Source organism: Zosterops lateralis (genome assembly GCF_965231275.1).
Source record: "Zosterops lateralis genome assembly, chromosome: 17".
NCBI lineage: Eukaryota > Metazoa > Chordata > Aves > Passeriformes > Zosteropidae > Zosterops > Zosterops lateralis.
Genome location: NC_139777.1, coordinates 12,172,327 through 12,187,132, shown reverse-complemented (window position 1 = coordinate 12,187,132; position 14,806 = coordinate 12,172,327). Strand labels below are relative to the sequence as shown.

At 50.2% G+C, this 14,806-nt stretch overlaps 3 protein-coding genes across 4 annotated transcripts; 2 read left to right on the top strand and 1 right to left on the bottom strand.

The window, feature by feature from the left end:
- The first annotated feature begins 248 nt into the window (after nt 1–248).
- On the top strand, nt 249–2,485 carry LOC310916228 (dynein light chain 1, cytoplasmic). 2 transcript variants are annotated; one of them, XM_083873607.1, is made up of 3 exons: nt 249–322; nt 889–1,026; nt 2,105–2,485. In XM_083873607.1, the coding sequence occupies exons 2-3, from the start codon at nt 895–897 to the stop codon at nt 2,240–2,242; spliced, it is 270 nt and encodes an 89-aa protein (XP_083729733.1). In that variant the 5' UTR covers nt 249–322; nt 889–894; the 3' UTR covers nt 2,243–2,485. The 2 variants fall into 2 exon arrangements, with proteins under 2 accessions (XP_083729733.1, XP_083729734.1); XM_083873608.1 differs by having other exon boundaries at nt 295–380; nt 890–1,026.
- A 118-nt stretch (nt 2,486–2,603) lies between these two features.
- Nucleotides 2,604–7,533, bottom strand: COQ5 (coenzyme Q5, methyltransferase; the record flags this gene model as incomplete). Its single annotated transcript, XM_083874303.1, has 7 exons — nt 2,604–3,205; nt 3,313–3,424; nt 3,645–3,733; nt 5,340–5,446; nt 6,151–6,375; nt 6,857–7,006; nt 7,377–7,533. The coding sequence occupies 7 exons, from the start codon at nt 7,531–7,533 to the stop codon at nt 3,104–3,106; spliced, it is 942 nt and encodes a 313-aa protein (XP_083730429.1). The 3' UTR covers nt 2,604–3,103.
- Nucleotides 7,534–9,502: 1,969 nt separating this feature from the next.
- On the top strand, nt 9,503–12,739 carry LOC310916346 (dynein light chain 1, cytoplasmic-like). Its single transcript, XM_083873823.1, has 3 exons — nt 9,503–9,637; nt 10,214–10,351; nt 12,131–12,739. The coding sequence occupies exons 2-3, from the start codon at nt 10,220–10,222 to the stop codon at nt 12,266–12,268; spliced, it is 270 nt and encodes an 89-aa protein (XP_083729949.1). The 5' UTR covers nt 9,503–9,637; nt 10,214–10,219; the 3' UTR covers nt 12,269–12,739.
- Nucleotides 12,740–14,806: the final 2,067 nt, after the last annotated feature.

The window sequence follows — 14,806 nt, the reverse complement described above, 5'->3', positions numbered from 1 at the left end:
AATGTTCGGCCATCCCCAGACACGGGCCCTGCGCTCCCGTTAACGCCCCGGAGCCCGCCGGTCGCCATGGCAACGGACGCGGCGCGGGGCATTCCGGGCCGCAACACAACGCTGCAGTAAAACCCGGCCGGACGCCGCGCCGCAGCCAATGGGCGCTCGGGGATCGGCAGCGCTGGCCAATGGGTGCTCGGGAGGCGGTGCCGGTGACCAATGAGGGTGTGGCCGGGGCGCAGGGGGCGGAGCAGAGGCGCTGTGAGGCGCGCACGGACCAGAGCGCAGCGCTGTCCGCTCTGCACCGCGCCAGTCCCGCAGCGCCCCAGCGGTGAGGGACGGGACGGGACGGGACGGGACGGGAGAGACTCGGCCATCCCGATACCCGGGAACCTCGCGTGTGCCGCCGGCTCCCCCGTGCCTGGGCTCCTTCCCGGCCGCCGCCTCCGGTGTTCCCGCATCCCCGGCGGCTGCCGGCGGCACCTGTAGCCGGGCGGGGCTCCGGGCCCTCGGCCGCACCTGCCGGGCTTTCCCCGCCGCCCTCGGCAGAGGGAAGGGCGGTGGGGCCGGGCGATGACGGAGCGGCCGCGCTCTCTGGCGGAGCTCCCGGGCGGCGTCGGGCCGGAGCGGGGCCGGGCAGGGCCGGGAGGGCGGCGGGGCCCGTGTGGTGCCGGTGGAGCGAAGAGCGGGGGCCCAGCGTGGGGCGGCGTTGGAGCCGCCGCTGCTCGGGCTGTGCCCGGTGTCCGGACCCGGCCGGGGCTGCCCGGGCTGTGCCCGGTGCCCGAGCCCGGGAGCGCGCCGGGAACGGCGATACCTGCGGGGCGGCTTTGGCAGCGGGTGGTTCCGGCAGCTGCTCCTGCAACTTGGAATTTCCTTCTTTTTTTCCCCCCCGAGCAGGCAATCATGAGTGATCGAAAGGCAGTGATCAAAAATGCGGACATGTCAGAAGAGATGCAGCAGGACTCGGTGGAATGTGCAACTCAAGCTTTGGAGAAATACAACATTGAGAAGGACATCGCTGCTCACATAAAGAAGGTACATGTTGCCTTGTAATGTGCTCATGAAAAATCAATTGGGGAGAATGCTGCTAGGCAAGTAGCTCTAGAGGAACGAGTTCTAGAGGCACTAGATTATCAAGTTAGACTTTTCTCTCTTTCTGTTCCTTTCCCCACCCTTTTATGTGGACCTTTCTAGGTCCTTCTGCTTTCTCTTGTAGTGCCTTGCACCTTTCCTGGCTCTGTCCCGTTGTCCATGTGAGGATAGGGTGGCACCTGACTGTCCCTGTGACTGATGAGCTGGTACAAGACACGGGCTCTGTGCAGCCTATTTAAAGAGTGGTGGTTTGCCATGTAATAAGTGGGTTTGGTTTTTTCCCTTTCCCACCACATGTAAGACAAGCTGTTCGTGCTAATGCTGAACAGATGGTTCATAGCTCACAGTTCGTCACATTTTCTTTCTTGACTCCTACTGGGAATCTGACTGAGCTGCAAGGAGCTGAAGGGTTTGGCTGAGCAGAACAGAAACTTCATGTCCTCACAAAAATCTCTTCAGCTGACAGCTATTAGGTGCTGCAGTATAAATCCACTGACTGCATGGGTTTGCTCACTGTAGAGCTGTACACAGGAGTTTATTTGTAGTAGGCTCCTGACAGCAGCGTGTCACATCATCATCTCATGACCAGGTGTCAGGGATGTGGCAGAGAATTTTCCATCAAGTGTCCTTTCAGCATCCTTATTGCAGAAAACACCTAATGAAGTAAAAATACTAGTTTCATTGGAGATTCAGAACAAGCAAATTCTTAGAAGTTACAGTTTGAGATCTTGGCATGACTTTAGGGGAGAAGTTACCTCCACAAACACACGTTTTAAACTTATTTCTACTCTGCTTGGAAGTTTGTTTTTTTTTTTTTGTGGTATGACTAAGAAGCAGATGAGTTATAAAGTGACAGATGATCCTTGTGCTTAAGAGCATATGCTGCTCTTTAATTGCCTTTTTCCAAAAGTGATACTTGTTAACAAGTGACAAATGATTGCCAAAAAAACCTCCCCAACTGTTAGACAATATTAGTATAATTACCATGAAAATGCTGACTTTCTAATTCTCTGTTCTGTAGGAATTTGACAAGAAATACAATCCCACGTGGCACTGCATTGTGGGAAGGAATTTTGGCAGCTACGTGACTCATGAGACCAAGCACTTCATCTACTTCTACCTCGGCCAAGTCGCTATTCTTCTTTTCAAGTCTGGTTAGAACCTTGGACTGTTACTGAAACTTGCACCTGGGTACAGGACTGCACAGATTCCCACCTTCAGCCTTCCTGGGGAAACACATCTTGATCTTCAGGTCTTTTGTTGTATTGTTAATGGTCAGGGATTTTGCTGTAGCGGCTGGTATTTTCATTGTGGCTATATAGACAAGCAAAAATGTCTTCCTTGTATTTATTTTCTTTCAAAAGATGGCTTCTTTGCTAATAAAACCGTTGGAACAAGTTTATCCCTTTGCCCTCTTGCATTACCCTCTTTATTGCCATGGGAATGAAGGATGAACATCCCCACCTCTATTCCCACACCCCAAATCCATCCTTTCTTATGAAACCTTCTTACAAGACTGATTTAAGTGGAAAAAAGTTGATGCAGAGCCCTTTTATTTCATAAGCCTTCCATCTGCCTTTGAAAGAAGTAAAGGAGTCATGGGAAAAAATCCTTAAACTCCACATGACAAAGATAATAACAGCTTCATTAAAGTCCATAGTTACTTCATAAATCCAAGTTACTTCTCACAAGTTAAGATCCTCCTGAAGGCTTAGTAAAAAGAAAGGCATCTTATTTGGAGACTAATCAGTCTGTTTCTGTATCCACACCCATGCCAACTTGTTCCACTTGTTAGCATTCCTCGGTTCTGGCCATATCCTTTACACTGCACTTGAAGGGAAATGCAAGTGTAAGAAACACCACTGGAGTCACTCCTCAGGTTTCTTGGTGTGGAGAGTAACTTGTGTTCTTCTGCAGTATCTGCTGCACAAGTTCTTAGGACTCCTCTTGATACCATTAAAATTCCACAGCTTTCACATCCCTCGTGAAAATTGTATTTTTGGTGTTTTGCCACACAGACTCAGAGTTTGAAACCTGAGTGAATAGCAACAATGCCAAAGTTTAAATTCTCATAATCCACTTTGAAAAAGCCTGCATCTTCTATCATTGCCTTCAGCTCCTCCTGAAAAATAAGTGCCATAATTATTAAAAACCTGAAGGCTTGTAGGCCAGCTGGCCACAGGATTATGCTGGAATTGTGTTTTGTGTGTTAGTGAAATCCTGCCTTACCTGAGGGGGGAACTGTCGGATGCTCTCCACAAGATACTGGTAAGACCTCCAGTCACCAGCAATAACCTCGCCCAGAACAGGGATAACCTGGAAACTGTAGAGATCATAGAGCCTGCAGAGAGAGACAGTAAATACAGATTAACAAACAAATTCAAACCCTCTCCAGCACGAGCTGGTCTCCGTGCCACTATGCTGTGCTGACTATAGTCAGTAGCTGACTAAAAAGGTGCACCAAGATACGGTCTCAAAGTGTCTCCACCTCTTACTCTGTCTGAATACAAACACAAGAGCTTTGTGACATGGCATAAATGAACACGTCACCATGTTCCTACCTGGAAAGAAGAGGGTTGCTGACACGACTAAATTCAAGGCAGAGAAATCTTCCTCCTGGTTTCAGCACACGATAGGCCTCTTGAAGTGCCTGAGACAAAGCGGATGTGATGAGTTTGCTTCTGTAGAACTTCACCTGCCTGTTATCATGCCATGTGATATTATCATGCAACTCTGATGAACTGAGGGGAATGAAGAGAATTCTGACTGGCAATCTGCAATATTTACTGTAGAGAAGCATCCCAAGACAAGTAAAAAAAACCCAAATGTGCCACAATCCCAAAGCACAAATACTCTTTCTGTTACATAAATAGATTTTTACAAGGCTTTGTGTCAAAACTGTGATGTCGGGTTTGCAATTTTCTTTCCCTACTCGCAGTTAATGAAAGTTTGTTGGCAGAGCTCTTGTAATTACAGACCAAACACAAAAGGGAGAAGGTGACTCAGCTACAAGAAACTGAAAATCAAAAATGAGCATGATAATTTTTTTTTTTGAATCAAAGAAAAGATTTTACTGTGAGGCACACCCAAAGGTTCAAAGAAGGAAGGATACTGGGTTTCGGATGAGCAATGTGTAAGAACAGGAAGGAAAGAGAAAGAAGAAGAAAATCTTTGGCTACTTTGAAAATTCCATCCTGCATCAAAATAGAATATCTAACAAGAATCTAGACAAAATCCTGTTTAAAACTGTATGTTCTTTCATACAAGAGCAGAGTTGTATTCCAGAACCTCTGAAGGTTGTACATCTGCCTGACTTCAACTGTCCTGTTCCTATGGGATAAAATATAAACACTGCACAGGAGCTCTGCAAGGGAGTTGGCAGCTTGGGTGTGTTTTGTATCAGGTCTCCAGGGAGCTCTGCTACCAGACTGCTCTATGCATGAAGGCAAAGATCCTGTGCTTTGGGAGGGTGCAGACAAAGCACCAGGAAAACCCATGCACATTAAGTTCAAAGGCATAGGGTTCCAAGGTGGTTTGGATCCAAATGCTTCACCTTCCACAGGAGATCTGCCAAGGTTGTAACACACTCCTCCAAAACAGACAACTAGAGCACCCAGACAGGTGTCACCCCCTCAACAGCCAGTCCTTATCAAAGGACTGAGATAATTTAGAACAAAGAGCACTACTTATCCTAATTTAAATCATACTTGTTCTTTATAGGGAGCCCTGCCACCAGCCAGTGTAAAGACAGAAGTGAGCTGAACAGGCTGGTGTGACAGCAGTGGGGCAGCAGCCTCCTCCCCACCCTGCTCTGGCAGTTCTGTTGGCTCAGGCAGGGAAATACACGGGGACAGAAGCACTGGACCCTCTGTTGGTGGGATACAGACCAGGTGCTGCAGGAGGATTGGAGATACGCAGACAGACTGCACTGTGCATGTGCATATCCAGCCATGCCATGGGTCAGGAGAAGGTGGGAATGACTGCAGCATCCAGCCCTTTGCCTTAGGAAGAGACAGTGTGGCTTGCCAAGCTGGAAGGATTGGGTGCAACTGGTATAAATCTATCTTTTTATGACAAAGGTGGGGCACTTAACTGCATTTTCCATTCAAACTAGCTGCATACTACATGTCACTTATTTTAAATGTTTCAGGAGTAGACTAGGACCTTCCTTTATCCAAAGGAGTTCCTACTTTGCTTCCTTTGTAGAACAAAAAAATCGTAAGGGCCCCATGTCAGGCTACACTATAGTAACTTACCAAATCAATACGAGTTACATTTCGGATTCCAAAGGCAATTGTGTAAACATCAAACTTATCATCATCAAAGGGCAACTCTTCAGCATTCCCAAGTACCCAGGACAAGCCTGTAGTGAAAGACAAGTCACAGAACTGAACTCAGACTGCTCTAGAAAGGCTAGAATTTACCCATACTAGAAGGAATTTATTATTTTTAAATTATTTCAAAACAAATGTTTCCATTTTGCAGTTTTGCTGGAGGAAATGCACCTTGGCCTATACTCACAAATCTTGCAAGACAGAATAGTTAATTTTGCACATCAACCAAAACGCTGTTCTGCACATACACAGTGTGTATGTGCCACAAAAAATTTACCCAAAACTTGCATCATGGTGGAAAGCACTGTTGGCTGCCATTTGCTTGTGGCAAAGTTATAAAAAGAGAATCTCTGCTCAAAGTATAGCTATAGGCAATTAACATGCAACAATGGCCAACACAACACATTTTGCTGGAAAGCTTCCACAAGTTGAGGAACATGGAAAGCCACACTCTATCCATCAGGACTATGGGATGCAGTTGCAGCTGTGTTGCTCCCAGGTCGCCAAAGGATCAAGACCATGTCTATCTGTGGAACATGGATGTCCAGATTACTGGCAAGCAGCCAAAATGCACAATCAGTGACTGTGCAACTCATGTTCCTTTTGCCCATGCACAACTCCCACTCTTGGTGAATGTACACAGGGAAACAGCAAAAAAACCTCTGCCTCTTACAATTTCTTGCTATCAGGAATGTCACTGCCACAATACAATACAATACAATGCATTATTTACCTTCAGAGTAGCCAAGATGCTGTGCTTTCTGCTTCCCAACTTTTAACATCTCTCTGTTGATGTCACAGACCACCACTTGGGAATCCCCTAGCGAGTTAAATTGGTCTTTCTGGTAACTGTCAAAAATTTCCTGCCATGACAAATTCTGATGGTGCTTGAGCTTCCTCTGGAGCTGGCGTTGGCGTACAGAGCGAACATAATTGATGAATCGAAAGGCAATGTCACCTGCAGTTGTTTTAAAGGAAAGATACACATTTTGGAATGTTTTCTGACTCCAGGAAATGTAAACATAAGGCTTTGAACATCCAACTGACTTAATTTTTTTTTTTTTTTTGTTATATATATTTATAAAAACATCCTCTCAGACACACTGTATGGACACAGAGCATGTGTGTACATGCATATAGACAAAAAGGGAACTTATGAAAATCAAAAATTCCGTGAAATCCTACAAATTCGCACAGTTTTCCATAATATATCATGGCAGGACTATAACACTTTCAGACCTTAAAGCAAGATATTACAAAACACGAAAAGATTAATTCTCAACCCTTCTCTTACAAAGTCAAGTAGATGATTCACTAGTTTAAAAGACAAGGAGCTAAGAGGGAGAAAAAAACCCCAGTAGGCAATGTAATTCTGAGCAGACTCAAACAGCTGAGAAACAGTGTGGCATTGTCATGTGGGACTGACCAAAAGTATTTACCTGTTCCCCCAGCAACATCAAGGAGGAGTGTTCCTGGGCAAGGGTTCATTTTATGCATGAGGATATCCTTCCACACCCGATGGATTCCTAGAGTCATTGAATCATTCATTACATCGTATTTCTTGGCCACGTTTTCAAAGACCTGATAAACTGCAAAGAAAGGACACGGGAATGAGATGCAATTTAATCAAAAATGCTTATGTCTAAGTAAAACGTGTGGAGACCCTGTGGAGGTCCGTCACTGTGTGGAGCTGAAAAATCACAGGAAAACTCATTAAAAAAAAAAAAAAAAAAAAAAAAAAAAAAAAAAAAAAAAAAACCCACCCCACGAATTCTACTGAGCTTGTTGCCCGACAAAGGTTTCTGGACAAACACAGGGTTCCCGAGCTGAGGGAAGTAACAGTGCTATTATTCACCGAGAGTTACTCCTGGTAACGCCTCAAACACGGGCCCAGCACTGTGGAGAACCATCACTCGGCTCCGGGCCCAGCCCGCCCTTTCCCGCCGCCGCCGCCCTCACTTTTCTCCCTCCTCTCCTCCTCCGTCACGCTCTGGAAGCCGAAATGCATCTCCGGCCTCGCGGCCAACCCGCGGTGTGCCCGCACGGCCCCGGCGGGCCGGGACAGCAGCGCCCGGCACCGGCTCCGCCACAGCCACAGCGACAGCCCCGCCGCCATCTTCGGGCTCGGCCCCGCCGGGCGGGGGCTCCACGGGGCGGGGCGGGGCTGTGCTCTGCGGGACCGGCCGGGAACGGGGCTGTGCTGGCCTCTGTTCTACCGGGACCGGCCGGGAACGGGCCTCGGCCGGGCTCTGCTCTACCGGGACCGGCCCGGGAGCCCCGTTCTCCGCAGTCCATGCGGACGCCGCTTCTGCCGGGCACGGTCCCCGAACAACCCCCGGGACCCCGAGGATAAACATCACGGGCAAAAGCAACCCCAAAACCCCAAACCTAACACAGCCCTCACGGTGAACTCGAGTCATTTTGCAAATAGTTCTCTTCAACTTTTCTTTATTTTAACCTTATTTAGTTTTTCTTTAGATTTCTAATTTTGAAGTTTTCTTCATTTAAAGTGGGGAACAGGAGGGAGGGTTTTTGAGTTCTGATGAATTGCAAGGAGGAGTAAAAGGTGCCTTGATTCTGGTCAGGAGCATTAGGACACTTTTTTTTTTTTTTTTTTCAAACCTGCCCTGCTTATCACATTATTTGAATCATCCAGAAGTTCTGCCAGCTTTGTAGATCCAAAGAAATTACTTAACCCGTTCTCAGAAGAGATGACATCATGCTGTTAACATCAGCCCAGGGACTGCATTCCCAGGGTATGAGCTGGGCGCCCTCACCCAGGACCTTCCTGCCATATTCGGACTTTTAGCACCATCATCACACCACATCATGATCTTCTCCTATTTTTCTCATAGAATACTTTTAAAACTCTATGTTCTTTGCAGCAGGACGCCCTCCAAAGCATCATGTTTTGTTTTGTTTGGTATTTTTCTCAGCCTCAGCTATAGTGACAGATGATCTTTGCCTCGCAGAGCAATGACAGGGAGAGTCTCTCACACTGCAGTCACGGACATTGCACAGACATTCAGAGTCACAGAACGGGTCAAGCTGAGACCACTGTGGGTCATATGGTCCAATGTTCCTGCTCCAGCAGGTCATCCCAGAGCACACGGCACAGGATTGTGTCCAAATGGTTCTGGAATATCTCCACTGAGGGAGACTCCACAACCTCTCTGGACAACCTGTATCAGTGCACGGTCACCTGCACAGTGAAGAAGTTTTTCTTCATGCTCAGGTGGAACTTCCTGTGCATATTTCTGCCTGTTTTCTGCCTCTTGTCCTATTTCTCAGCATCACTGAGAAGACCCTGATCCAACCTCTGACACTCGCCCTTTAGATATTTATACACATTATGAGGTCTCCTGTCAGCCGTCTTTTCTCGAGGCTGAATGGGCCCGGTTTCCACAGCCTTCCCTCATAGTAGAGATACTCCGGTCCTTTAACCATCCGTGCTGCCCTCCACTGGACCCGCTCCAGGGGTCCATGTCTCTCCTGTTCTGAGGAGCCCAGAACTGGGCACAGCACTCCAGATGTGCCTCAGGGGGGCTGAGCAGAGGGGCAGCACCACCTCCCTGACCTGCTGGCAGTGCTCTCACTAACGCTCCCCAGGATTCCATTAGCCTCCTTGGCCCCCAAGGCACACTGCTGGCTCAGGGACAGCTTGTTGTCCACGAGGGCCCCAAGTTCCATTTCCACAGAGCCGCTTTCCAGCTGGTCAGCCCCCAACCTGTACCGGTGTTCGGGGTTAATCCTTCCCCTTCTTCCTTCCTGCGTTCAAGCAGCTCAGCTGTGAATAAAAAAACAAAGCGACGGGGAAGCGCTGAGCACGGCCTGAGAGCCATCGGTGCTGGCCCGGCCGGCGCTGGGCCCGCGGGGCCCCAGGGCCGCCCCAAGGCCGTGCCCGCCGCGCATCACCGCGGCCGCCGGTCGCCATGGGAACGGCCGCAAGGCATGCCGGGCTGAAAGAAATTGCTGCGGCAAAACCCTGCAAGAGCGCCGGATAGGGACCAATGAGATCTCGGGGTGATGGTGGCGGTGACCAATGGCTGGCGGCCGGGGCTGAGGGGGCGGGGCTGGGGGCGCTCGGAGGCGCCGGCGGCGCGCGCGGGTCGGTTAAACAGCCGCGGCGGCGGAGCCGAGTGCGTGCCTCAGTCCGCGCCGTCCCGCACCTCACCGGCTCCGCGTCCGCACCGCGCTGACATCGCGGCGCCCGCTCGACGGTGAGGGCAAGGCGCTGCCGGCCTTGAGCATTGGGCAGGGACAGCTGCCGAGAGGGGCCGGGGCCGGCTCGGGAAGTCTGGGACTGGGCAGCTCCGGGGATTGGGCTCTTCCCCGGCCGCCGCCTCCGGTGTTCCCGCATTCCCGGCGGCTGCCGGCGGCACCTGTAGCCGGGCGGGGCTCCGGGCCCTCGGCCGTGCCTGCCGGGCTTTCCCCGCCGCCCTCGGCAGAGGGAAGGGCGGTGGGGCCGGGCGATGACGGAGCGGCCGCGCTCTCTGGCGGAGCTCCCGGGCGGCGTCGGGCCGGAGCGGGGCCGGGCAGGGCCGGGAGGGCGGCGGGGCCCGTGTGGTGCCGGTGGAGCGAAGAGCGGGGGCCCAGCGTGGGGCGGCGTTGGAGCCGCCGCTGCTCGGGCTGTGCCCGGTGTCCGGACCCGGCCGGGGCTGCCCGGGCTGTGCCCGGTGCCCGAGCCCGGGAGCGCGCCGGGAACGGCGATACCTGCGGGGCGGCTTTGGCAGCGGGTGGTTCCGGCAGCTGCTCCTGCAACTTGGAATTTCCTTCTTTTTTTTCCCCCCGAGCAGGCAATCATGAGTGATCGAAAGGCAGTGATCAAAAATGCGGACATGTCAGAAGAGATGCAGCAAGACGCTGTGGAATGTGCAACTCAAGCTTTGGAGAAATACAACATTGAGAAGGACATCGCTGCTCACATAAAGAAGGTACATGTTGCCTTGTAATGTGCTCGTGATATCTCTTTGCTCATGAAAAATCAATTGGGGAGAATGCTGCTAGGCAAGTAGTGCTAGAAAAACAAGTTCTAGAGACGCTAGATAATCAAGTTGGACTTTCTCTTTAGGCTGATGTCCATGTGTTCCTTTACCCACCCTTCACGTGGACCTTTCTAGATGTTGCTTTTTTTCTTGCAGTACTTTCTGCTTACGGCCTTTTTGTTGCCACTGTCCCGTTGTCCATGTGAGGATAGAGCGGCACCTGACTGTCCCTGTGACTGATGAGCTGGGACAAAACACAGGGGCTCTATTGAGCTCTCCGGTGGTTTTCCTCTGAGAAGAAGTTGTTCTTCTTGGTTTCAACTGTATTTAACTTAATGTTAAGGATCTCGTTACAATTCTTGCCAGCCGGATCAAAAATAGCAGGGTAAAAGTAATTTTCTGCAATTCTCCATAATCACACCTCTCCTTATGTAGTGATACAAGCACAAAAGAAAAACAAAAATCCTTGTGGCACTGATTATCTGTTGTTTGCAACATCTGTGTCGTTCCTTTATGTGGGATTAACAATACATGAGGAAGATCTAGTTCAGATTATATTTCCTGCCTCGTCATCTCAGGGGAGCGGAGAAATCAAAGTGCGTCAGTAGAGGTTAAAGTGATCTGAGTGGAAGAACTGCTGAATTGTTAATGCCGATGGGACTGAAACTGTCTAGAGTTAACTGCTTGGCATGAGGAGCTAAATTTGATAAAGGTTTAAGCCACAAGCTGTGAATTTTCACATAGATTTGTTAACTCTTACCTAACGCTGTGAAAAAAGGCCTCAAGAGCTAGTTCAAGCTGGAAAATAAGGGAGTTATGACCGTCAGCAGGAATCACAACGTGGGAGATAAAAAAAGACTGTCCAGAGCCACTGAAAAGATGCAATAAAGAACAAGAAGTCACCAGACCCTAATGTTATTATTGGTCTGAACTGTGAAGGGTGGGAACTGAGATTGGGAGGGTGTAATTGCCTGGGAATTTCTTTGTTCGGGGTCCTTCTGAAGGCACGCAGCTGGAGCTGTTCTGCCGCTGTACTACTCAAAGCCTGAGGCTTTGCTCTGCCTGCAATGGAGGTAACTTTAAAATATGGGATGCCTGGGGTGGAGAAGCCTCTCTAACATGAGAAGTAATTAATCTGTGCAGAACGATTGCTTCTGCTAAAGAAATACTAGTTTGCTATGACCAGAATACAGAAAGGCTTTTATTCTCCAGACGCAGAAAGTACCTATGAAAGTTGAAAAGAGAGTTTAATGCTTTTCAGATACCCTTTGTAGCAACTGCTGGGAATTTATAGAGGATTTGTTTGAAAATATGTAAAGCACAACTGCTTGGATTTATTGATCATTCTGTTGTTACGGAGCACGTGGCAGAGAATTTTCTTTTTTAGCAGCTGTGCTGCTGATAAACAATGAAGTCTAAATTACAGCTTTGTCTCTGTGGGTACAAAACTAATGGTGAATCTTTTATTTGAGAACTGTACATGCAATCATGTTATGAATTATGGGGGAATAGAAGACTACTTCAACAAGAGTAATGTTTTAAACTTACTGCTGCTCAGTTAGGAAGCGCTGTGGGGTTTTTGTGTGTCTGACTAAGCAGCAGGTAAACAATAAGATGTAAATAAAATAATCCTAGTACTTAAGAGCACCTGTTCTTCCTCTAATTGCCTTGCTCAGATAGTGAATACCTATTGGAAGAGTTCTTAATTTGTAGTGATCTGTTTTGCAGGAGTTTGACAAGAAATACAATCCCACTTGGCACTGTATTGTGGGAAGGAATTTTGGCAGCTACGTGACTCATGAGACCAAGCACTTCATCTACTTCTACCTCGGCCAAGTCGCTATTCTTCTGTTCAAGTCTGGTTAGAACCTTGGACTGTTACTGAAACTTGCATCCAGTTACAGGACTCTCTGACTAGTTACTGCAGCCTTCCTGAGGACACAGGCCTTGATTTTCAAGGCCAATGGCAGGGATTATGTTGTAACAGATGACATTACATCGTGGATATAAAAAGGAGAAGTACCAAAAAAAGTCTTCCTTGTATTTATTTTTTTTTCCAGAAGGCTCCTCATTTGCTACTAGAGCTGTTGGAGCAGTTTGCTTTTGCAAGTTTTATAGCCATCTACTGTATTTCCTGATTACTGCTAGTGCTATGCAAGTACTGACAGTGTTTAGCTCTTTATGTTCCGAACTTCTGTTATTCTTCTGATTTTACTTTTATACAATAATTTTTCCCTCTCTTGTTTGCTGGATGTGCTGTCCCAAAACCTGAGCTGTTTCTTTTTTCTGCTATCTCTGGAGAAGTGTGCTGGAGAATAAAAGCCAAGTTCTACCCCAGCCAGGTTGTTATTTCTGGCTGATTTGTGATGTTGTGGTGACAGTGGATGACTCTGGGTGCGCCACGGGAAGTGCTGCCCGAGGGGGGGCCCGTGGTGTTCCATCGAGCCTGGGCTCTGTCCACATCCAGCCACGGCTGCTGGTGACTCATGGCCGTTCCCGGGCAGGGTTCAGGATCCCAGGCAGGAGGGCAGCCACCCCTGCGGGCCCAGCAGCAAAGAGCAGCAGCTGCAGCACTCCCTGCCGGGGCTGGGCGGGGAGTGGGAGCCCCGGGGCGGGGAGAGCAGAGCCCGGTGTGGGCCCCAGGGCTGTGCTGGTGTCACTCCAGCCAGAGAACTCGTCCTTAACATGAGCCGGTGTTTGAGCTGCTGCTGGGGCTCTGCCCCTGCCTGGCACACCCGGCCAATGCTGCCCAGTGACTGTGCTGGCACTGAGGGCACACTGGCAATGACAACACTTGTGGGGCTGCTTTGTTGCAATAGGATATGGAATAAAGATGCTTGATCCCAGTCAGAAGCAGTAGAAATCAGAAGGCTTTAGTTACAACTCATTTAGCCTTTTTACAACATGCTGTGTTAAAGGCACATTATTGGTCCATAGGACTGACACCTCTCCCTTTGGCTGAGTAACAGAAATAGCAAACTAACACCCGTTGTTGTGGGAAACGAATTCTGTTTACACAAGGTTGTTTTGGGAAAAAGAAAACTTGAAAAGTTTTCCCTTGGGAAGAGCTCAGCAATTCTCAGGCTCAGAAAATATCTGGTCCACTCTGCTTGGCAAGTGGGCTTGGCAGGGGGGTTGCTCCTGCAACTAACCCCTCTTCACTGCTTTATACAGACATCCATGTGTGATCAGGCAGCTGTGGTAGTGGATATAGATATGCCCAAAGAAATGCAGCAGCAGCTTCTGCAGAGTCCATTTGGGCTGTGGAGAAATGGGAAGTTGAAAGAAATCAGTCACTATAAAGAGGATAAATGTTTGATTGTAATAGCCTTTTGTGGAACCAGACATCGAGGGGGAGCAACACTGTGGAAAAGTGAAATACTGTAGTAGTATCATGCAATACTTTGGAGTTTTCCTAGGGCCTGGTGTCACCTGTCAAAGAAATCTCTTCTGAAATCTGGAATACCTGAATGCTGAGATCAATACATAAGTCACCAAGGAGTGCTGTGGTTAGAAGGCCTGTGCTCTGTCAGGGACAAGGAGGAGCTGCAGTAGCCCTTGGCCCGGGTCGAAGGCCGTTTGTCTGTCCCGTGTCCTCCTCCTGGTGACGTGTTACAGGGAAGGAAAATATGTGGAGCCTTGAAGATAAACCCAGTCTTCTCTGTGTTTTTACAGTAACCACAGACTCTGCTGATAGCAGCTATTATGGTGAGAAAAAACTCAAATCTTCCCCGTGGGGGCTCGAAGCTCCTTGACCAACTGGACGTAATGGCCGGCCAGGCCAATAGAACGACGCAGGCTCTTACTCTTGTACGGCAAACAGTGCTTTCAGGAGCAGCGGGAGGCTTTTAGCCGAATGCCCTCCCTGTTCATTACAGCGTCCACAGCATTACAACTGTTTTAGGCAGAGTTAGGCCGCAGCCCCTGTTCCCGGAGTCCCCGGTTTACCGGGGCCGCGGGACCGGCGGCGTTCCTGTCGCCATGGAAACGGGAGCGGGACGCCGGGTGGCGACGCCCCGCCCACCATCCCGCGTCTGACCAATAAGCTCCTGGGGAGTTGCCGGCGGTGACCAATGGCTGGCGGTCGGCGCGCAGGGGGCGTGGCCGGGGCGCTCCGGGCAATGGCGGCGGGGCCGGACTGGGCCCCGGGCCGGGGATGGCGGAGCGCGGCCGGGCTCCGGGCCCGGGGATGGCGGAGCGGGGCCGGGCCCCGGGCCGGGGATGGCGGAGCGGGGCCGGGCCCCGGGCCGGGGATGGCGGAGCGGGGCCGGGCCCCGGGCCGGGGATGGCGGAGCGGGGCCGGGCCCCGGGCCGGGGATGGCGGAGCGGGGCCGGGCCCCGGGCCGGGGATGGCGGAGCGGGGCCGGGCCCCGGGCCGGGGATGGCGGAGCGGGGCCGGGCCCC